Genomic DNA, 23,699 nt, shown 5'->3' with positions numbered 1-23,699 from the left:
AGGACTTCCTCCTGCAGGAGAAGACGGTGGTCCTCCGAGCAAGCCGCTTGGCAAGGAGGATAATTGGGAGGAAATTCCCGAAAGGGAAGGGCGTACCCATTTTCTACAAGATCCAGAACCCAGAGATCTGTAGTTACAGATTCCCAATCTTGTAGAAAATGGGTAAGCCGGCCCCCCACAGGACCAGCATGATCCGGAATGTCGAATCTAGGGCTGTTTTGCGGTGGTGGGAGGGGCAGAGGAAGAGGAGGAGGAGGAGAGTTGACGGCCACGTGAGCGACCTCTAAGTCGTCCTCTATATCCCTTGGACAGAGAGCCTTGCTGCTGGGTTGGTCTGTAGGAACGAAAACTCGCCCTTCCAAAGCCTCTGTATCTTTTGAAAGTACCTCGCGGCTGGGATTGAAGGCCCAACGACCTAGCCGTAGCCTTACTCTCTTTGAAGCGTTCGAGAGCCGCATCAGCCTTCTTGCCAAACAACCCAGACCCATCAAAAGGTAAGTCCAATAAAGTTGACTGTACATCAGAAGAGAATTCGGAGGACTTAAGCCATGCACCCCTCCTGGTAGCAACTGAAGACCCCATGACCCTGGCAACTGAGTCTGCTGTATCCAGGCCACTCTGAATAACCTGGCGAGCAGCCGCCTGGGCATCCGAAAGAACTTCATTGAAGCCCCCTCTATCCTCCTCTGATAGTTTTGGCACCAACTTTTTAGCCGAGTCCATAAGCGCATGAATATAGCGCCCCAACAGACAAGTCGCATTTGAAGACTTTAACGCCATACTGGCTGATGAAAAGACCTTTTTGGCCGATTGGTCCACCTTTTTTGCCTCCCTGTCTCCTGGGACTTGAGGAAATGCCCCTTTCGACCATCCCGAACAAGCCGCCTGAACTACTAGGCTTTCAGGTGAAGGGTGTGATGACAAAAACTCAGGATCCCCTGGAGCCACCCTATACCTTCTTGCGACTACCTTGGAGACCGCAGGAGTTGAGAAAGGCTTGCGCCATACATCCAGCACAGGTTCCAAAATTGCTTAGTTGAAAGGCAACAGAGGCTCTGAGACCGCAGTCGGGGAGTGCAACACTTCAGTTAAAATATTGGACTTGAATTCGGTGGATGGCAATTGAAGGTCCAACAACTCAGCAGCCTTTCTAATTACCGCATGATAGGGTGCTGCGTCTTTAGAGGGTTCGTCTGATGGTGGAGTGATCTTCCACTCTGGAGACAAATCTAGTCCACTTGCCTCCTTCAACTCGAACACCTCATCGGATTCGACTAATTCCCCCTCTTCAGCCTCTTTCATCAGAAAGCGTCTCTCCTCTAGCACTCTCTGCGCTTCCCTTCTTGAACGGATCCGCACCTGCGGCGTCGGCGGCGCCGTGTTCGAATCCGACGGCGCCGGCAGCGGCGTCGAATGCGGATCAGCTGGAGCAGCCGGCGTCGAACGAAGTCGAGTCGGCGCCGGTGAAGAGGTAAGCGGCGTCGATGTTCTCGGCGCCGGCAGCTGCCAAGACGGCGTCGCTGGGAAGAATGGCATAAACGGTGCTTGAGGGTAAACCTGCGGCACTCCCAAATTGAAAGCCATCGGACCCATTGGACCCATAGGTGCACCCGAGGTATACATGGCCCGTGAAAACACCCCATACATTGCATTGAGATAATGCGAGGGGTCCTGACCTGGAGTAGGGAAAGCCGGATACTGGTCAGGCAACACCGGACTCGGGCCTGCCGGCGCAGACGGTGGAACTTGCGGCGTCACAGACTCACCCGGAGCCTGACGATCCTCATCCTGGCCCGGGGTCGGAGACGGAGCCCGAGGACTAGCTGGAGCCGGAACCGGCGTCGGAGATGACACTGGCACCGGAGAACCAGCCGGAGCCGGCGAAGTCACCGGAGAAGAAGGCGCCGGAGGCGAAGTCGGGACTGGAGAAGGAGACACTGACTCCCTACGACGTCGAGAAGACGACCTCGTCTTCGAAGTCGCTCCTTTATCGGAATGGTGATGTGAAGAGTGCCTCCTCTTTTTCTTATGCTTCTTGCTCTTTGAAGCATGACCCGAAGTCGACTTGGAAGCCGACCTCGACCTGGAAACAGACCTTCTTCTTCCTCTTTTCTCCTTTTTCTTCATCCGGGCGATAAAGAGCTTTGCTTCTCTTTCTTTAAGAGCCTTCGAGCTCATCTTCCTGCAACTCGAACAACCTTCTACATCGTGGTCCGAGGACAAACACCAAACACAATCGTCGTGCGGGTCGGTGATAGACATATGTTTGCCACATTCACAGCAAGGCTTAAAACCAGACTTCCTTGTCGACATTTTCGAAGAAAGACAGAGAATTCTCAGAATAAACACAAAGTAACAGGTAAAGCTACTAGTAACGATTCCCGAAATCCGTTGGCGTCGTCGGCGCGGAAAAAAGGGAACTGACGTCATCACGCCGATGAGGTCTTCTTATGGAGCCGGTGACGTCAGCGGAGTCGCGAGCGGAGCCGTGTCTCTGTGACGTCGTCTTCGACCACATCGGCGTGGACTGCTACAAAAGTTTCCGAATGTTGCTAGCGCAGGGGATATTCACAAGGTGAGGAATCCACTGGCAGATGTATCCATCAGAAATAGTTTTCTTAGCAGTTGTGCTGCCACTACCGCTAGGCACTTGGTAAACACCCGTGGTGCTGTGGTGACTCCGAATGGGAGTACTTTGAATTGATAGTGTTGACCGTCCACTACAAATCTGAGGAAACTCCTGGGAGCCTTGTGAACAGGAATGTGGAAATAGGCGTCCTTGAGGTCTAGGGTGGCAAGGAAGTCGTTTTGGGAGAGCAGGGGAAGTACCTGCTGGAGTGTGACCATGTGGAAATGGTCTGAGTGTATATAGTGATTTAGGGGTCTGAGGTTCAGGATGGGCCTTGTGTCGTCCCTTTTTGGTATGAGAAAATATAGGGAGTAAACTCCCATATTTTGTTGGTGGGCAGGAACTAGTTTTATCGCACTCTTTTGTAGGAGGGAGCTTACCTCCTGTTTTAGAAATGACAAATGTCCCTGTGACATTGGGCGTTGTTTGGGTGGAATGTTTGGGGGGGTAGATGTTAGTTCGAGGCAGTAGCCTGACCGAATTATCTGTGTTACCCATTTGTCTGAGGTGATAGTAGTCCAGACAGGAAGGAAATTGTGGAGTCTGCACCCGACTGGAGTGGGATGGTCTGGGGGAAGTGGAGGGAAGTCATTGGGCAGGGGTGGAGGTAGAGCGGGAGGTGTTAGTTTTGCCTCTGCCTTTATTGTGGTTACCCCTGTAGCCGCCTCTCTGGTAACCCCTAGTGAAGGTGGATTGGGTAGGGGCTGTATAGGAAGTAGAGGCCCTGTCGGAGGAGTAGCCTCTGGAGGTGCTTTGAAAGGAAGAGCGGCGAAAGGAGCGCCTGGGAGGGTGCGACTGTAGGGCTCCCATAGACTCTGCAGTATCTGTGTCCTTTTTTTATTTTTTCCAGGGCAACATCAACGTTTGGACCAAACAGATGTTCCTGGTCAAAGGGGTGGTTGAGGATGGAAGCCTGCACCTCGGGTTTGAAACCTGAAATTCGTAGCCAGGCATGCCTACAGAGGAGGACGCTGGTGTTAATTGCCCTAGAGGCGGTGTCAGCTACATCGAGGGCGCAGCGTATGGAGGTGTTGGTGATGGTTTTTCCCTCTTGGATTAGTTCGTTGGCACTATTTTTGTATTTGTCAGGGAGGTGTTGCATTATGGCTTCTAGCTCGTCATAATGTGCCCTGTCGTATCTCGCCAAAAGCGCTTGGGTGTTTGCAATGCTCCATATGGTGGCAGGCTGGGATGCCGTTCGCTTGCCAGAGGCGTCTAGGAGTTTGGACTCCTTGTCAGGTGGTGGTGCCTCGCCTGATGCCTGGGAGTTTGCACGCTTCCTTGCAGTGGAGACTACTAGAGAGTCTAGTGGTGCGGGTCCTCTGATGTAGGTGGGGTCTGTAGGGGCGGCCTTATACTTCTTCTCGATGCAAGGGTTGATGACCCTGGCTGGGTCTTTAAAGACCTCTGGCGCGTGCTTTATAACCCCTTTTAGCATGGGCAGAATGGAAGTGGCCCTGTGTAGTGCCAAAGGTATCTAGGAGGAAGTCCTCCTCCACGGGGTCTGTATGGAGAAACTCGGTGGTAGTGTGCAGCCCTATGGAGCAGTTGGTTAAACCCCATAGTGTCTTCGGGGGGGGGGGGGGGGGGGGGGGAAGCGGTCTTGAAGGGTAAAGGTCGTCCTGCAGGATGTTAGGGACATCTGGGATGTTGTAATCGTCCCATGGGTCAGGGGAGCCTGTAGGAGTGGGGTCCCCAGTGGGTTGGTCATGGGGTCCGTCCCCTGTGTCGTCATAGACATCGTCATCATCCTCATCCGGAGAGGGTATGGGGAAATGATGAGGTGGGGGAGGCGGAGGAGAGGGAGGAGGGGGTGGAGGAGGGGGTGGAGGAGGGGTTGGAGGAGGGGTTGGAGGAGGGGTTGGAGGAGGGGTTGGAGGAGGGGTTGGAGGAGGGGTTGGAGGAGGGGTTGGAGGAGGGGTTGGAGGAGGGGTTGGAGGAGGGGTTGGAGGAGGGGTTGGAGGAGGGGGGGGTGAAGGTAGTCTCAAAGGAGAGGTAGCAAAGTCTCTTCTCGTTGGAGGTGGAGCTGGGGCAGGCTTGTCCAGCAGTGTCTTTTTGATGCTAAGCATCAAATGTCCAGTTTTAGAGTCTTTGACAAGTGTTTTTTGTAGTGGATCAGGCCGAAATAGTTGCTCTGTGAGGGGGTCGATCCGTCGGCGTCGAAGGTGCCGGAGCCGTCGGTTTTTTAGTCTTGGAGTCGGCATCGGTTCGATGTTTTGAACTGTGTGGCTTAGAAATGTCCGTTTGTTTCCTTGGTTCCGAGATGACTTTTGGCTTCGAGGTGTGGGTGTCGAGGGCTTTCGATTTTTTGCTCATTTCCGAGGATGGTGTCGGTACCGAGGAGCTAGTGCTCGTTTTCGACGCAGAGTGCTTCAGTGTGGAGCTCGGCGTGGAGGAGGCCATCTTCTTTTTCGGTGCCGGTGCGGAGGAGTGTTTCTCGGCACTGACAGCAGGCTGGCTCGAGCCCGAGCTGCCAGAAGGCTTGATGGGCTTCTTTACCGGGCCCGAAAGTGAGGTATGTGAAGCAGTGTCTTTGGTCGTGCCTAGGCCCGAGAGCAAAGGCGTGACCGAAAGCCTTTTTCGATGCCGTCGAGGGTGGGGAGTGGGGATCGATGTTAGTACTCGTGCCCCTCTGTGTCGGAGTGATGTCCTCGACATCTGAGTCGTCTGCTTTGGAGGCGTTGAAGAGGCCCTCTTCGATGTGCTGGTCTTCGGGAACATGGATGCCTTCTCCGAAGAGGTCATCGGGGATTGCAGTCGACGAGTGTGCCATGGTTCTCCTCGCCCTTCGGTCCTGAATGGTCTTTTTCGACCAGAAGGATTTGCAAGCCGGACAGTCTCGTGCCTCGTGTTCTGGGGAGAGGCAGAGGTTGCACACCTCATGGAGATCGGTGTGGGGAAACTTTGACCCACATCGAGGACACTTCTTAAATGGAGTCCTTTCCATCAGTCAGGATCGGAGCTCAGGTAGGCCCGAAAGGCCTTCGTCGACGACCGGAATCGAAGACTTCGCACTATGAGATTCGCGTCGAGATCGCGATCGAAACAATACAGCGGAAAGGGAAGGATTGCGCGCCGATCAGGAGAACTGAAAACGGTTCGGAACCGGAGCGCGAAGATCACATCCGAGCCCGATGGCGGAAAAAAACAATCTGAGGATGGAGCCGAAGCCCATGCGCAATACGATCCAAAGGAGGAGTCCCATACCTCGTGACTTCCAAAGACTTTCCAAGAGGAAAAACCACTGCAAACATCCGGGCCTGACGATCTATGCACAGTGTGTAATCTGCAGCTCATATGCCTCGAACACAGCAGTTACAACGCATGCATAACACATGCTTTTACCCTGCATGCCATTACAACAAAAATGGCTGGCTGTAGGGGGTATAAGGTGTTGGATTTAACTCCAACACTTTCCCTGCTGTTGCACAGACTGGAGTTGGAATAGTAAGGAATATGCTACTTACCAGTATGCATCTGTTCTTGGCATGTAGAGCTGCAGAGTTGTACACTTTTGCATAGATCGCCATCTGGTGTTGGGCCAGGATGTTTGCAGTTTGTTTTTGTTCTTGGACAGTCTTTGGAAGTCACGAGTTCGGTCCGTACTGCGCATGGGCTTCAGCTCCATCCTCCGATTGTTTTTCGCCAGCAGGGAAAAAATGGAGCGTAGTGATAACAGTAAGAAACCCATGTGTGTTGTATCTAAATAAGATAGACTGGAACGGATACAGGTAGCCAGGGAGGCAGGTGGGCGTGTACAACTCTGCAGCTCTACATGCCAAGAACAGATGCATACTGGTAAGTAGCATATTCCGTTCGAGGCATAGGAGCTGCAGATTGTACACTTTTGCATAGATTACATAGCAGTACCCAGCCCTAGCGGCGACCACCGGTATCCGTTGCAGCAGTTTGAAATAGTGTCTTTAGTACAGCCTGGCCCACACTAGCTTGTTGCTTGGAATGCACGTCTACACAGTAATGTTTTGTGCAGGTGTGCGGTGTTGACCATGTGGCTGCTTTGCAGATGTCATCTAAGGGTATGTTCCCTAGAAAAGCCATAGAAGCCCCTATCTTTCTTGTAGAGTGGGCTTTACGTGGAACAGATAATGTTCTTTTTGCCTTGTGATAGCAAATTTGTATGCACTTTACAATCCACCTAGCTATCCCTGATTTAGAGATGGGGTTGCCTTTATGCGGTGGAGAGAAAGAGACAAACAATTGTTTAGTCTTCCTGAAAGGTTGCGTTCTTTGTATGTAGTGCAGTAAAGCCCTCTTAACATCAAGTGTATGTAGAGCCCTTTCCGCAACAGATTGAGGTTGCGAGAAAAAGACCTGTAATTCCACCGATTGATTAAGATGGAAGGGGGAAATGACCTTGGGCAGAAATTTTGGATTTGTACGAAGTATCACCTTGCTGTGATGTATTTGTAAAAAGGGTTCTTGTATAGTGAACGCTTGTATTTCACTAACCCTTCCAAGGGAAGTGATAGCTACGAGGAAAGCTGTTTTCCAGGTGAGGAACTGTAGCTCACATTTATGCATTGGTTCGAAGGGCGGACCCATTAGCCTTGTAAGAACTACATTTAGATTCCATACAGGGGAAGGTGGTGCCCTGGGCGGAATTACTCGTTTAAGGCCTTCCATAAAGGCTTTAATAGCGGGCACTCTGAACAATGATAAATGCTGTCTGTTTTGCAGGTAAGCAGCAATCGCTGCTAGGTGTAGGCGTATGGATGAATATGCCAGGTTACACCTTTGAAGATGGAGTAGATAGCATATGATGTGCTGTATGGATGCATCTAAAGGGTTGATTGAATTGTTACGGCAGTAAACAACAAATCTCTTCCACTTTGCGGCATAGCATGCTCGAGTGGTAGGACGTCTGGCTTCCTTGATAATGTTCATGCAATCAGGGGGAAGGTTAAGGTACCCAAATTCTAAGATTTTAGGAGCCAGATCGCAAGGTTGAGCTGAGCTGGGTCCGGGTGCCTGATTTCTCCATGGTTCTGAGTTAGGAGGCATGGGGACAGGTGCTGTTTTTGATGTGGTACCACCGATAGCTGTAATAGTGTGGTGTACCACGGCTGCCTGGCCCATGTTGGGGCTACCAGAATGAGTGTGAGGGAGTGCTGTTGTAGCTTCTTGACCACTAATGGAATTAGTGGGAGAGGTGGAAAGGCGTATGCAAATTTGCCTGACCAGTTCATCCATATCGCATTGCCTTTGGACAATGGGTGTGGGTATCTGGCGGCGAAGCTTGGGCATTTTTTGTTTTCGTGGGTGGCGAAGAGGTCTATCTGAGGATGCCCGCACTTGCGGAAGAATGGGCGAAGAACTCGTGGATGCAGTTCCCATGCGTGTATTTGTTGCGTTTGTCTGCTGAGCAGATCTGCCATGGTGTTTTGTATGCCTGGGACGTGTTGTGCCAGGAGAAAGATTTTTTGTGGAATTGCCCATCTCCATATGCTCTGTGCTAAGCGGGAGAGCTGGGGAGAGTGTGTCCCCCCCTGTTTTTGAATATAATACATTGCAGTCATATTGTCTGTGCGAATGAGGACTGCTTTGGCTGAAATTTGTTTCTGAAAGGATTTTAGGGCTAGAAAGATCGCCAATAGCTCCAGATGGTTGATGTGGAGCGACTTTTGCTGTGGCGTCCATAGACCTTGCATTGTGAGGTGTAGGAGGTGCGCTCCCCAGCCGGAGAGCGATGCGTCCGCTGTTAGAATCACCTGAGGAACCGGGTCCAGGAACGGCCGCCCTTTGGAAAGGTTTGTGGTGTTCCACCACTGCAGAGAGTGATGGGTGCGGCCGTCCACCAACACCAGATCCGTCAGCTGTCCCTGGGCCTGGTTCCACTGCCGTGCTAGGCACTCTTGGAGTGGACGCATGTGGAGTCTTGCATGGGGCACTATGAAGATGCAAGATGCCATCATCCCTATTAGCTTCATGAACACTCTTGCTGGGAGAGAGTGCTGAGCAATGAATGTTTGGCGCAAGGCTTGTATGCTTGTGATTCTGGCTGAATTGGGATAGGCTATACCCTTGGAGGTGTCTATAGTGGCCCCAAGATATTGCTTTGTGCGAGATGGTATGAGGTGGGACTTTTGATAGTTCACCGTGAAGCCTAGCTGGTGGAGCAGTTGGATGGTGCTGTTTGTATGTTGCACACATTGGTCGTAGAACGCGGCTTTTATCAGCCAGTCGTCTAAGTAAGGGAAGACGTGAATGTGTTGGCGTCTGAGGTGTGCTGCTACTACCGCTAGGCATTTGGTAAACACCCGTGGTGCGGTTGTGACCCCGAAGGGGAGAACCGTGAATTGGTAATGCTGACCGTCCGCCACAAACCTGAGGTACTTCCTGTGAGAAGGGTGTATTGGAATATGAAAGTATGCGTCTTTCAAGTCCAATGTAGTGAGAAAGTCTCCCTGACAGAGGAGTGGGAGGACTTGTTGGAGGGTGACCATGTGGAAATGGTCCGAATGTATGTATGCATTTAGAGGCCGGAGGTCCAGAATGGGCCGCAGGGTCCCGTCTTTCTTTGGTATTAGAAAATACAGAGAGTAGACCCCTGAATTTTGCTGATTGACGGGGACTTGCTCTATAGCGTGTTTTTGGAGGAGGGAGATCACCTCCTGTTTGAGCAGTGTGGAATGTTCCTGTGACATTGTACGGTGCCTTGGTGGAATATTGGGTGGGGTAGATGTTAGTTCGAGACAGTACCCTGACCGAATAATTTGGGTCATCCATTTGTCCGATGTTATGGACTCCCAGGTGTGAATAAAGTTTTGTAGTCTGGCCCCGACCGGAGTGGGATGGTCTTGGGGGAGCAAGGGGAAGTCATTGTGTGGGCGGTGTGGCAGAACGGGTGGTGTTGGTTTTGCCCCTGCCCTTAGTGTTGTTGCCCCTGTATCCACCTCTTTGGTAGCCCTTTGAGAAGGTAGTTTGAGGAGGGGACTTGTAGGAGGTAGAGGCACTATCGGTGGAGTAACCTCTGCCTGTGCTACGAAAGGACGAACGCCGAAAGGAGCGTCTAGGGGTTTGGGATTGTATTGCCCCCATAGACTTTGCTGTGTCCGTGTCCTTTTTCATTTTTTCTAATGCTTCGTCCACCTTTGGCCCAAATAGGTGTTGTTGGTCAAAGGGGTGATTTAGTATGGATGCCTGGACTTCTGGCTTAAACCCTGAGATCCTGAGCCAGGCATGACGGCGAAGCAGGACACTAGTATTTATAGCTCTAGAAGCAGTGTCCGCTGCGTCGAGGGCACATTTAATGGAGGTGTTAGTAATGAGCTTACCCTCCTGTATTAGGTCATGAGCTCTACGTTTGTGTTTCTCTGGGAGGTGTTGCATAAGAGCCTCTAGCTCATCGTAGTGTGCTCTGTCATAGCGCGCAAGCAGCGCCTGTGTATTCGCAATACGCCAAATGTTTGCGGCTTGCGAGGCAGTGCGTTTACCAGACGCATCTAAGAGTTTTGACTCCTTATCTGGTGGTGGAGCCTCACCTGATGACTGGGAGTTGGACCGCTTTCTAGCTGTGGACACAACTAGTGAATCTAAAGGAGCAGGTCCTTTAATGTATGCAGGATCTGTGGGGGCTGCCTTGTACTTTCTTTCTATTCTGGGTTTAAGACCCTGGCCCTGACTGGGTCCTTGAACACCTCTGCTGCATGTTTGGTAACACCCTTAAGCATGGGCAAGATGGCTGTAGATTTATCCTGAATATCAAACGTATACAGTAAGAAATCTTCCTCAACTGGTTCGCTATGTAGTTCTACCCCATGATAGTGTGCTGCTCGCTGCACTAAGTGGTGAAACCCTAGTGAGTCCTCCGGGGGAGATGGCCTGGATGGATAGAGGTCATCCTGAGGCACATCTGGTATGTCAGGGTTTTGGTAATCCTCCCATGGGTCTGGGGTTCCTGGGGGTGTGGGGTCCAGCGGGGCGTCCGCTGGATCATAATCTGGATCCCCGTAATCAGGTTCTGGAGACGGGGTTGGGGAGTGATGAGGCAAGGGTGGTGGAGACCTGGGAGGGAGAGGAGGTGGGAGAGGTGGAGGAGATGTAGGAGGTGGTGGGGAGGGCACTCTGAGAGGAGATGTGGCAGAGTCCTTCCGTTTTGGCGGTGGAGGAGGAGCTGGTTTGTCAAGACGTCTTTTCTTGATAGACAAAATCAAGAGCCCAGTCTTTGGATCCTTTGTTAAGGTTTTTTGAGAAGGATCAGGTGTAAATAGTTCCGCTGGCACCGAATTGTCTGCTGGCGCCGATGTTTTCGGAGCCGAGGACTTGGGTGGTTTCTCTGCGCCATGCTTTTTTGGAACCTCCGTTTTTTTCGGTGTCGAGGTAGGCTTCGGCGCGGGAGCGTCGGTGCCAAGGGATTTATGCTTGTGTTTTGTCGGCACCGAGAGTCCAGGCTTCGGCACCGGTGGCTTCGGAGCCGAACTGGGTGTCACTTTCTTCGGTGCCGAATGGTGTTTGTCGGCACCAGGAGTAGGCTGGCTCGAGCCCGAGCCGCCGTGAGACTTGTGATGCTTCGACACCGGGCCCGAAGGTGGGGTGATAGAAGCTGTATGTTTGGTTTTCCCTAGGCCCGGAGGCGAAGGTGTAACTGGAGTCTCTTTGGATATGGGCACGGGGGTGGGAGGGGGTAGAGTACTCACGACCCTCTGCGCCGGTGTGATGTCCTCCAGGTCGGAGTCGTGGGCCTCGGAAGCGCTGACGATATCTTCCTCCTGCTCGGTGTGTTGTTGCCCCGAAGCTCCGGTGTCGTCTCCGAAGATGTCCGGTGGAGCCGAGGTCGATGAGTGCGCCATGGTGCGTCGAGCTCTTCGATCCCGGATGGTCTTTTTCGATCGAAAAGACTTGCAGGCGGGGCAGTCTCGGGCCTCGTGTTCGGGAGAGAGGCAAAGGTTACACACCTGATGGAGGTTGGTGTGGGGAAATTTAGACCCACATTTTGGGCACTTTTTGAACGGAGTCCTTTCCATCGGCCGGGACCGGAGTCGAGAAGGGCCCGAAGGCCGGTGCCGATGTGTGGAATCGAGAAAGTGCCTCTAAGAGAGATGAAGAAGATGATTGATGAAGAATCTCGATGGACGAGGATTTTCCGTCGAGGCTGGAACTGGCATAGTTCGAAGCCGGAGCACGAAGTATCACATCCGAGCCCGATGGCGGAAAAAAACAATCTGAGGATGGAGCCGAAGCCCATGCGCAGTACGGACCGAAGGAGGAGTCACCGAACTTGTGACTTCCAAAGATTGTCCAAGAACAAAAACAAACTGCAAACATCCGGGCCCAACACCAGATGGCGATCTATGCAAAAGTGTACAATCTGCAGCTCATATGCCTCGAACATTATACTATTCCAAACTCCAGAGCGCACCCTCGACAGCAAGCTGGGGTAAAAAATTGAGTTGTAACGGCATGCAGGGTAAAAGCATGCGTTGTAACCTCATACAACACCTGCGATTTGCCGAATGACTAAAGGTCCATTTGGGCTCCAGTGATGATTAACCCGTTTATGCGTCTAATGTGAGACGTGGTTTCAAGGAGTGGTTGCCTCAACTTACGAGAATTCTGAACCTACGTGTAGCTTAAGGATTCACATGTAGTAGATGGCCACAGTCCACTCATCCTGGTGAGAAGAGATGTGGATGGTATCATCCTCTAAGAAATTAAATCCTGAACCTTACTTTTTTTATCCCCAGTGAGGAGATAGTTCTATTATTCAATTTTAGATGTTCAATCAATCAATCAATCATTTGTACAGCGCACTACATACCCGTCAGGGTTTCAAGGTGCTGGGGGGGGGGGGGGGGGGGGGGTGGGAGGGGTCTGTTGCTACTGGTCGAAGAGCCCAGTCTTGAGTCGTCTCCTGAAGGTCAGCAGGTCTTCGGTTTGTCGTAGGTTGAGGGGGGAGAGTGTTCCAGGTCTTGGTGGCGCGGTGGGAGAAGGACCTGCCTCCGGAAGTGGTTCTGCGGATGCGCAGGACCGTGGCCAGGGCATGGTCAGCGGAGCGGAGTTTCCTGTTGGGTACGTAGAAGGAGGGTCGACTGTTGAGATAGGCTGGGCCGGTTTTGTGGGGTGCCTTGTGTGCGTGGACCAGGAGCTTGAAGGAGATTCTTCTGTCGACTGGGAGCCAGTGCAGGTTCCTCAGATGGGGGGTGATGTGGACGCGGCGCGGGACGTCGAGGATTAGGCGTGCAGAGGCGTTCTGGATTCTTTGTAGTTTGTTGATGAGCTTCGACAAGGCTCCGGCGTAGAGGGCATTTCCGTAGTCGAGTCTGCTGCTGACTAGGGTCTGGGTGACTGTTTTCCTCGTGTTAATCGGGATCGATCTGTAGATCTTGCGGAGCATGCGGAGGGTGTTGAAGCAGGTGGAGGAGACTGCGTTGACTTGTTTGGTCATGGTGAGTTTCGAGTCGAGGATGACTCCCAGGTTGCGTGCGTGGTTGGTAGGGGCCGGGGGGGTCCCCAGTGAAGCGGGCCACCAGGAGTCGTCCCATGCTGAGGGGTTGGGCCCGAGGATGAGGATCTTCGTCTTGTCTGAGTTCAGCTTAAGTCGGCTTTTCTTTATCCAGTTGGCGACGGCCTTCATTCCCTGGTGGAGGTTGGATTTGGCGGTGGAAGGGTCCTTGGTGAGGTAGAGGATCAGCTGCGTGTCATCGGCGTAGGAGATTATGTTGAGGTTGTGCTGTCGGGCTATGCGTGCGAGTGGTGCCATGTAGACGTTGAACAGTGTCAGGCTGAGGGAGGATCCCTGTGGGACGCCGCAGATGAACTCTGAGGCTTCGGCTCGGAACGGGGGGAGGCGGACTCTGAGTTCTGCCGGTGAGGAAGGAGGTGGTCCAGTCCAAGGCCTTCTCTCGGATCCCTGCGTCGTGGAGGCGCGTGCGTAGTGTGCGGTGGCAGATGGTGTCGAAGGTGGCGGAGAGATCCAGGAGGATGAGGGCCGCCGTCTCGCCGTTGTCTAGAAGGATCCTGATGTCGTCTGTGGCGGCGATGAGGGCGGTCTCGGTGCTGTGGTTGCTGCGGAATCCTGATTGGGAGGGGACCAGGATGTTGTTGTCTTCGAGGTGACGGGTGAGCTGGATGTTAACTATCGCCTCGATGACCTTTGCCGGGAACGGAAGCAGGGAGATGGGCCGGAAGTTCTTGAGGTCGCTCGGATCTTCCTTGGGTTTTTTCAGTAGGGCGTTGATCTCTGCGTGCTTCCAGTCCTCAGGGAAGGTAGCGGTCTCGAAGGAGAGGTTGATGATGTTGCGCAGGTGGGGTGCGATGGTGCTGCCGGCTTTGTTGAAGATGTGGTGTGGGAGAGGGTCGGAAAGGGATCCGGAATGGATTGTGCCCATGGTCTTGATTGTGTCCTCGATGATCATGTTGGGCCAGGTTGTCAGGGAGTTGTGGTCGGGAGGGTGCGGTGGGTCTGGGGTGTCGAGGCCTGTAGGGTTCGTCCGGGTGTTGAAACTGTCATGGATGTTGGTGATTTTCTGGTGAAAGAAGGTGGCAACGGTGTCGCACAGGGCTTGCGATGGCGGGATGTCGTTGGCGCTTGAGTTGGAGAGTTCCTTCACGATGTTGAGGAGCTCCTTGCTGTTTTGTGCGTGGTTGTCAAGGTGGTCTGTGAAGGAGGTCCTTTTGGCGGTCCTGATGAGGTGGTGGTGGTTGCGGATGGCGTCTTTGTGGGCAGCGCCGCTGTCCGGCGTCTTGCTGCTGTGCCATAGGATCTCAAATTTTCGGCAGGTGCGCTTAGAAGCGAGGAGTTCCGGGGTGAACCAGCTGGCTCTTTTGCTGGTGTCTCTGTTGGTGGGCTTTTTCAACGGGGCTACGGTGTTGGCGCAGTCGTCCATCCAGCGCCTGAGGGTGAGTGCACCATCGTCGGGGTTGGTGGGGTAGGTCGGTGGGTTGAGTGCGAGGCTTGTCTGTAATTGTTCTTCAGTGACTTTGCCCCAGCAGCAGCGGGGGATCTGTAGGGTGCGTTGGTGTGTGAGGGGTTTTCGGAAGGAGAAGTGGATGCAGTGGTGGTCTGTCCAGGTGAGTTCGAAGGCGTGGTTGAAGGTGATGTGGGGGCTTGAGGAGAAGATGGCATCAGGCGTGTGACCGGCGATGTGGGTCGGCGTCGTGACGAGCTGTTTTAGTCCGAGGTTATCGATCAGGGTGGAGGAGTTGTTGTCGTTGTTGTTCTCCAAATAGTTAAGGTCTCCGAGTAGGATGTAGTCGGTGGAGGTCAGCGCACGCGTGCTGATGAGGTCGGTGATGGAGTCGCAGAATTGTGCTCGGGGTCCTGGCAGTCTGTAGACGAGGGTGGCACAGAAGAGGAGCTTGATACTTTTCTGTGATAATAGTAGACTGCACTGGTAAATTCAGTCTGAGAGCTTACATTTGTAATAGATTTCAAGTTACCAGCTCACAGCCCCGGAAAAGTAAACTTGCCTAGTATCGAATTATGTGCTCTATTATGCAAAACCTACCCTCCCCATCAGATAATCTTCTTAAAGTTGCCATATTATATGTGCTGTTGAATGTTGATAGCAGCTAAAGCTGCACAGGACTGCCACGGTGCACTTAACAAGCATTAAAATGGGCTTCCCATTGTATGGCTGTATAGTAGTTATGAGGAAGCATGCGCACTTCACACCAATGTAGAAAGTCCTACGCTACGAGCCCCTTGAGTGGTCTATTCAAGGAAAGTAAGATTGTTTAATTTACAAGGCTGGACATTCCTGGCAACCATCCATTCCCATGCTAAGCTGGTTTTGCCTTCCAGTATTCTCAAATCTAAAGAAAAAATGTGTTCATGGAAAATTCTCGGTATTTAATATAGAAATCACTATGCATCCCTATAGGCCTACTTTGGTAAAAAAAAAATAGAAGCCTCAATAAGCCACAATCAAAGTTGTAATGGGGTGGAAAGCAATAGCGCAAAATAAATTTTCACTGCTCATAAGGTAAATGTTTCATAAAGCAATACTGCTGTAGCAATACAAATCAACAATAAAAAGGCTAACACCATCACATTTGTCTATCATTTCATTAATCTCTGCAAACCCTCCTTTCTAAAAAGAATAATTGCAACAATCACCCACCTACAGTAATTCAAGCACCTATCTATATACATATTCAAACCTAATTGGATGGAACAAAAGAAACACTTGCAATTCAAAACAACTCAAAGTATTATCAAACTAAGAATGAAAACAAATAAAAACATTTGTTGTGAACAAAAGAAAAAGCTCCAGAGTTGTAATTGAATGCAATGAAGAATTTTTCGCTTTGCAAGCAGAAATAGACTCTTACATTCTCATGCCAATCAGAGGTTGAACTTCCCTAGTGTGGAAGTGTGAGTAAAAGGCAAGAAAACGTGAGAAGCTCCTTCAAATATTTACTTACAGCAAATGGGTCCGCCTGCTCCCATGAAATTGGAGCACCCCAAGATGCAGGTCGCATCTTCTCTGGCAGAGATTCTGGGACAGCTACAAGTATAAAACAGATATCCAACAAAGCTATAGCAGTTGCGAGGACTACCACAAAGTTGTCGCCATAGACATGACCAAGATATGCTCCAATCGCGGGACTAGTAACCAAACTTGCTGCAAACGTTGCAGAAACCTAAAATAAAATAAAAACAGTGTAAAGTCTTACATTTAAAAATGGACAGGTCTCTAGTAAAAGAATAACTTATTTCTCTTCCATGTGTCATACATAAAAAATTGAATGCTACAGATGACAAACTGCTACAGGTTACCACGGTTATTAATTATATTAATTTGCTCTTCAGTGGCTCTCTTACATTCCACTTAGCTCTAGTGCATACATCACTTACAATAATATTTCTCAAAACAGACGATTATAAATAGGTCAATAAACATGTGCTTGAGTACCTACCAGGTACTAAATAGTTACACATTTAAAAGAACAGTGATTAAGGGTAACATACCAAACCATAGGCCATGCTTCTTTCATGTTCTTGAGTTATATCTGCTACATATGCAAAAACCACAGAGAACGTCACTGCAAAAACTCCAGAAACAGAGATAACTGCAAAGTACCACCTTTAAATAGAAAGAAATAAGCAGGTTAACATCGAAAATGTTTTGGTAATACATTAGTGATGGCAAAACATGGGTCCTGTAGGAAAGGGTGATTGGATCACTCCATTATTGATTATAAAATACCAAACATGGCAATGTGCACATCGTCTATTGAGGACTTCCCATTGTTTACATTCTAAAGCTCCAAATTGGAAGAATGAAAGTATTCGTATTAATGGATGTGCACTTTCCTAGCCTGATTGGAGTTCAAGAAGAATCTTAATCTTAGATCAACTTATAATATATGGTGAATTGAAATCTTTTGAGCTTCTTAGTGAAGAATTTGATCTTCCTATACACCAGGCCTCAGGATACTTACAACTTCAGCATTGTCTGAAGAGATGTCTTGGCCTTCCCCCTTGGTCATTACAAACCTTGCCGATATTGACTTTTCTTTGTAGTTGGGGTCGGCATAAAGGTGTCATGTCAGGTTTATATAGAACTCTGATTAACCATTTATACTCTCAGCCGCTTCTTACTACTCTCCGTGATAAATGGCAGGAATGTTTGCATATCACTATAGACGAAGATACTTGCTCAGACATATTGGAAGCCCTAGACAAGGGCACTTGTGAAGCGCGTATGAAGTTTTGTCTTTTTAAAACTTTATACGATTGGCATTGAACTCCCTTAAGGTTGGATTATCATCGCATTCTAGGTGTTGGAGATGCTCTGGAGAGAACTGTGACCTTCTACATATAATCTGTGAATTTCCCCTTATAAAACAATTTTGGTCAGAGATAGGAGCTGCACTATTGGAAACAATTCCTCTTACACTTCCTCTTATATCCGTCATTAGTTAATTGCATGACCTTAGAAGTTTCCCTACTATTTCACGACCTCAGAGTCTACTCTTACACACTGCACGCTTTACTGCTAAACTATGTGTTTTAAGACTGTGGCAATCGCCTAACCCTCCCTCCAAAGAGGATTGGATGATTGCAATGGTGCAGACAGCATCATATGAACATGTAATATATAAGATGCAAGATCAAGAACAAATATTCCAGCAGGTGTGGACCACTTTTCTTTGAGATTCCTTTAACTTGTATTCTCCTTTTCTCTTCTTTCCTTTTTTATTTTTTATTCTCCCCCCCCCCCCCCCTTTTTTCCCCTCTTCCATTCTAGGCTGTAGGTGTATAATATTTGTCCCATACTGGTTTATGATCTTGTTTTGTATTTTGTGAAATTGTACATCTCTAATCTCCAATAAAAAATGACAAAAATAGAAATAATAATAATTATAAAATACAACAAGCTGGCAATGACAAGATGTGGTTAACTGTGTATTTTAAAACACACGGGGCCAGTAGGGAGCAAAGCAGTACTTAATAACCTTTACAGGAGTTGCTGGGCTGTCTATTAAGGAACTGTAGGAAGCTATATGGAAAACGCTGCATTTTAAAGCATATTGGGGCCAGTAGACCCAGCAGGATGTGGAAGGATTATGTTACTTACCCAGTAAGCATCTGTTCTTGGCATGTAGAGCTGTAGATTCACATCCTGTGCATAGCTCGCCATCTAGTGTTGGGTTCCGGATGTTTGCACTTTGTTTTTCTTCGAAGAAGTCTTTACAGACACGAGAAAGGTGACTCCTCCTTTTGATGATAGTGCGCATGGGCATCAACTCCATTGTTAGATTGTTTGCCGCAGAGGTTGAGAATGGAGCAGTAGTAAAGAATAGAGATGCGCATGTATGTAAATTAAATAGAGAACTGCAGCATCGACAGGTATCCGGGGAGGTGGGTGGGCGCATGTGAATCTACAGCTCTACATGCCAAGAACAGATTCTTACTGGGTAAGTAACATTATCCGTTCGAGGCATGTGAGCTGTACATCACATGCTGTGCATAGATTATATAGCAGTATCCTCCCAAAGCGGTGGCTAACCTGTAGCTGTTGTAGTTGTCTGAAATAGGGTTTAAATACTGCTGGACCCACATTGGCATGTTGTCTTGCTGACACATCTACACAATTATGTTTAGTGAATGTGTGCGGTGTAGACCATGTTGCAGCTTTGCAAATGTCAACAATAGGAATGTTTCCTAAAAAAGCCATAGTGGCCCCTAGCTTACGAGTGGAATGTGCCCTAGGGTGTACAGTTAGAGTTCCCTTTGCTTTAGCACAGCAGGTTTGAATGCACTTAATAATCCACCTTTCCATACCTGATTTGGAGTTAGCATTGCCCTGGTGTGGTGGCGAAGAAGCAACAAAGAGGCGTTTCGTTTTACGAAAAGATTTTGTCCTTTCAATGTAGTACAAGAGAGCTCTTCTAACATCTAAGGTGTGTAGAGCTCTTTTTGCAACGGAATCAGGTTGAGGAAAGAATACGGGTAATTCTACCGACTGATTTATGTGAAATGCAGATACGACCTTAGGTAAAAATTTAGGATTGGTACTTTGTGTAGTTGGAAAAATGGTTCTTGTATGTGCCTGTAATTTACTCTCCTTAATGATGTAATTGCAATTAGGAAAGCTGTTTTCTAAGAGAGGAACTGTAGTTAGCATTCGTGCATGGGCCCAAAAGGTGGGCCCATCAACCTTGTGAGGACTATATTAAGATTCCACACTGAAGCTGGTGGATGTTTTGGTGGGTTGACTCTTTTTAGTCCTTCCATGAAAGCTTTGATCACAGGTACTCTAAATAACGACAAATGTGGTCTATTTTGTAGATATGCAACAATTGCCGCTAGATGTAGTCTGATAGAGGTATAAGCCAACGCGGACAGTTGCAAGTGTTACAGATAGCATATGATGTTCTGTTTGGAAGCATCAAGAGGGTTGATTGTTACCACAGTAAATAACAAATCTCTTCCACTTAGATGCGTAGCAGGCCCTTGTAGTAGGTCTTCTAGTCTTCCAAATGATATTCATACATTCTGGAGGAAGGTTTAAGTAACCAAACTCTAAGACTTCAGGAGCCAGATTGAGAGGTTCAGTTGCTTGGGATGTGGGGGTCTGATTTATCCATGGCTCTGTGTGAGGAGACTGGAGGTTAAATGTAGCTTTTGATACGGGACTAGAGATCGCTCTAACAGGGTTGTGAACCATGGTTGACATGCCCATGTGGGAGCTACTAGGATTAGTAAGAGGTTTGCCTGAGCTTCTGAACCACTAATGGAATGAGTGGGAGAGGCGGAAAAGGGTAGGGAAATATCCCTGACCAGTTCATCCATAGTGCATTGCCCTTGGATTGCGGGTGTGGGTACCTGGAGGCGAAGCTTTGGCATTCTGCGTTTTGGTGTGTGGCGAACAAGTCTATGTGAGGGACTACTCAACTTTGAAAGTGTGGGAGGAGAACCTGAGGGTGGAGTTCCCATTCGTGTATATGCTGTCTCTGTCTGCTGAGGAGATCTGCAATCTGGGTGTTCACTCCTGGGAGGGGTTCCGCTAGGAGATAAAGTTTGTGGTGAATGGCCCACCTCCAGATGTCTTGGGCCAAGTGTGACAGTTGGAGAGAGTGCCCCCCCCCCGCTGTTTTTGTATGCAATTCAAAGCGGTCATGTTGTCTGTAGGAACCAAGACAGCTTTGCCTTCCAGGTGAGTCAAACACTGAGGGCTAGAAAGATTGCAAGCAACTCTAGATGATTGATGTGAAGCAACTTCTGCTGTTGACTCCACAGGCCTTGCACTGCGTGTTGTTGTAGATGAGCGCCCCAGCCAGTGAGGGACACGTCCGCTGTCAATACTATCTGTGGAACCGGGTCTACTGAAAGGCCATCCTTTTGACAAATGTTGTGTGTTCCACCACTGCAGAGAGCAATGAGTACGCCCGCTTACCAACACTAGATCGGTGAATAGACCCAGTGACTGGTTCCACTGACTGGCTAAGCATTCTTGAAGTGGATGCATGTGCAGTCTGGTATGGGGGACTATTCTGATGCAAGATGCCATCATTCACAGCAATTTCATATAAACCTGAGCTGGAATACAATGATTGGGCTGAAATTGGAGAACTAAAGCCTGAAGATTTCGAATTCTGGCTGCACTGGGAACCGCCAGGGCTTTTTGAGTATTTAGCGTGGCTCGTAGGTAGTCCTGAGTATTGGCTGGTTGGAGATGTCATTTTTGGCGCATTGATTGTGAACCCTAGTTGATATAGTAACTGGATTATTCTTAAAGTGTGCTGAAGGCATTCCTGGTACGTGCTGGTTTTGATGAGCCAGTCTTCCAAGTATGGGAAGACATGGATGCTTTGTCTTCTCAGGTGAGCAGCTACTACCGCCAGGCACTTTGTGAAGACTCTGGGGGCAGTGGTGACTCCCAATGGAAGTATCTTGAACTGGAAGTGTTGACCCACTACTACAAACCTGAGGAATTTGCGATGAGCGGGTGGATTGGAATGTGAAAATTGGCATCTGTTAGATCTGAAATAGACAGAAAGTCACCTTTTTGCAGCAGAGGTAATACTTTGCAGTGTCACCATGTGGAAATGATTTGACTGAATGTAAAGATTTAGTTCTCCGAGATCTAACATTGGTCTGAGAGAAACATCTTTTTTTGGGTATTAGGAAGTAAAAAGAGTATACGCCCGACCCGTGATGTTGCGGTGGTACGGGTTCTTTAGCTCCTTTTAGTAGTAGAGACTGAACCTCTTGTTTTTGTAGGTGATCTGGTGAAAGTGTGTGTGACTTTGGTGGAATGTATGGAGGAGTGTTGATGAACTTCAGGCAGTAACCAGAACAGTTAATTTGTAGTACCCAATTGTGTGTGGTTATTGACTGCCAGATTGGTAGGAAATCTGACAGTCTTCCCCCAACAGGTGTTAAGAGGTCGGGGGAAGTGGAGGCAAGTCACTGCTTTGTATTGGAGGGGGAGGTGTGTGTGTTTCAACCCCTGCCACTGCCTTTGCCGTTGTTACCTCTGTAACCCACTCTGAAGTAACCCCTAGATGGAGAGGGTTGGTCATTGCCCTTATAGGTGGAGGTGGTCTCTGAGAAGGAATTTTTAGAGCCGCTGCACTAAAAGGAGTGCCGAAAGGAACCATGGCTTTGTGCTGACTGAAGGGCTCCCATGGATTTGGCCACTACAGTATCCTCCTTCATTTTCTCTAGTGAAGAATGTACCACTGGGCCAAATAGATGCTCTTTATCAAAGGGAGTGTTTAAAATGGAGGTTTGCACCTCTGGTTTGTACCCTGAAATGCAAAGCCAAGCATGTCTTCTCAAGAGGACACTGGTGTTTACCGCTCTAGCAGCCTTGTCTGCAGCATCTAGGGAACATCTTCTAGCGTTATTGGAAATAAGTTGCCCTTCACGCACCAGGCCTTGTACCTTCGATCTGTGTTCCTGGGGCAAATATTGTATTAATTGCTCCATCTCGTCCCAGTGCCCACGGTCATATTGTGCTAGCAATGCCTGAGTGTTGGAGAGACACCAGAAATTGGCCGCCTGAGAGGCCACCCTTTTCCCAGAAGCATCAATAAGTTTGGATTCTTTATCCGGGGGTGGAGCATCTCCTGTTGTCTGGGAGTTGGCCCTTTTCCTTGCATTGGGCACAACTAGGGAGTCTATTATATATAGTTTGCCCGATAGTGCTGGCTTGTATTTTTTGTCTACTCTAGGGGTAAGAATGCGAGCTCTGACCAGGTCGTTAAAAATGTCATCTATATGCCTGATCATCTATTTGAGCATAGGTAGTGTATATGATCACCTCTGTGTGGTACTGAGGATTTCAAAGAGGAAATTCTCTTCTAAGGACTCCTTATGTAGCTGCACTCCATGGTAGTGGCAGCTCTACCCAGTAACTCTGTAGCCTACACGGTCATCTGGTGGAGAGGGTTTGTTAGGATCTAAATCAGGATCATTGCCGGTGGGCAAATTGGTTGATTATCATCTCCATTGTCATCCTCATCATCCTGGTTGTCAGGTGTATGTGGTGGTGAATGTTCAGGTGAAATAGGCTGAATCTGAGGTGAAGGAAGAGGAAGAGGAAGAGGAAGAGGAAGAGGAGGAGGGGAAGGGTTTGTTCCAACCGTTCTCTTTTTTAAAGGAATGTGGTATTCTTCTACTGTATCAGTCGTCCTTTTTAAAGTCACTTTAGTGGCGATATGTCCAGTTTGAGGATGAATCTACAGCACTTTTTGTTTCGCATCCGGTTTGTCGATCGGAGCGTCAAAACTGTGTTTTTGGTGATTTCAGCACATCTGACTGTTTCGGCACTGAAGTCTTGGGTGTTGCTGTTTTCGGATCCGAAGTGTGTTTCGTTGACGAATGGTGGGGGTCGGTGCCGGGCTTGTGTTTCGAACCCCAAGGTCTCGGCCTCGAGCTGGAGGGAGTCTTTTCAGAGCCGGAAGGCTTTTTGGTAAGCTTCGGTGCCCAGCCAGAAAGCGGGACGTCGGAAGCATGGTCTCGGTGCCGACCGTTGCCCGAGGGCGCGGGTTGGAACGGAGCCTTCTTGTTTTGTGGAGTTGGATCTTGGGACGAGGGGGAAGCTGTACTCACGGTACGATGTCCATGTGGGATGTCGTCCTCTTGGTCGGAGTCGAGCCCTAGGACGTTGATCGGCTCCGGCTCCTCCTCACTTCCCATGGCCTCTTCGTCCGATAGGTGACAGAAGATGTCCGGAATGGAGCTTGTGTGTTAACTCTGCATGTTGCGACGTCGAGCATAACGGTCTCGAAGTGTCTTCTTGGAGTGGAAAGCCTGTCACGCGTCGCAGTCATGTTCTCTGTGTTCGGGGGACAAACACTGATTACACACTTTGTGTGAGTCGGTGCTTGGGTATTTCGTGTGACATAGAGGGCAGAATTTAAAGGGAGTTTGTTCCATCGACTGCGGGTCGGCCCGACACGGGTAGGCTCGACAGCCTTCCAGAAGCTTTCCAATCGAAAGTTTTTTGCAAGTAACTACAATACGCGATAAAAGAGAAAACGCGATCAAAAACAATACCGTCGAGAGTGAGAATCTTGCGCACCGAGGGAAACCGAAAGAACGGTGTCGAACCGAAGCACAGCGTTAGACGTCCGAACCCGATGGCGGGAA

At 49.4% G+C, this 23,699-nt stretch overlaps 1 protein-coding gene across 1 annotated transcript in view; it reads right to left on the bottom strand.

The window, feature by feature from the left end:
* SLC71A1 (solute carrier family 71 member 1) overlaps positions 1-23,699 on the bottom strand; it is a 332,367-nt gene that overhangs the window by 154,775 nt on the left and 153,893 nt on the right. Inside the window, exons 5-6 of the mRNA XM_085601886.1 lie at positions 16,563-16,677; positions 16,016-16,234 (exon numbers count right to left, since the gene is read on the bottom strand). Of these exons, the coding sequence (XP_085458012.1) occupies positions 16,016-16,234; positions 16,563-16,677 (334 nt within the window). The remainder of the gene's footprint in view (positions 1-16,015; positions 16,235-16,562; positions 16,678-23,699) is intronic.

The sequence above is a fragment of the Triturus cristatus genome, chromosome 4_2, assembly GCF_964204655.1.
Source record: "Triturus cristatus chromosome 4_2, aTriCri1.1, whole genome shotgun sequence".
NCBI classification, from domain to species: domain Eukaryota; kingdom Metazoa; phylum Chordata; class Amphibia; order Caudata; family Salamandridae; genus Triturus; species Triturus cristatus.
This window is presented reverse-complemented; position numbering and strand designations above follow the sequence as displayed.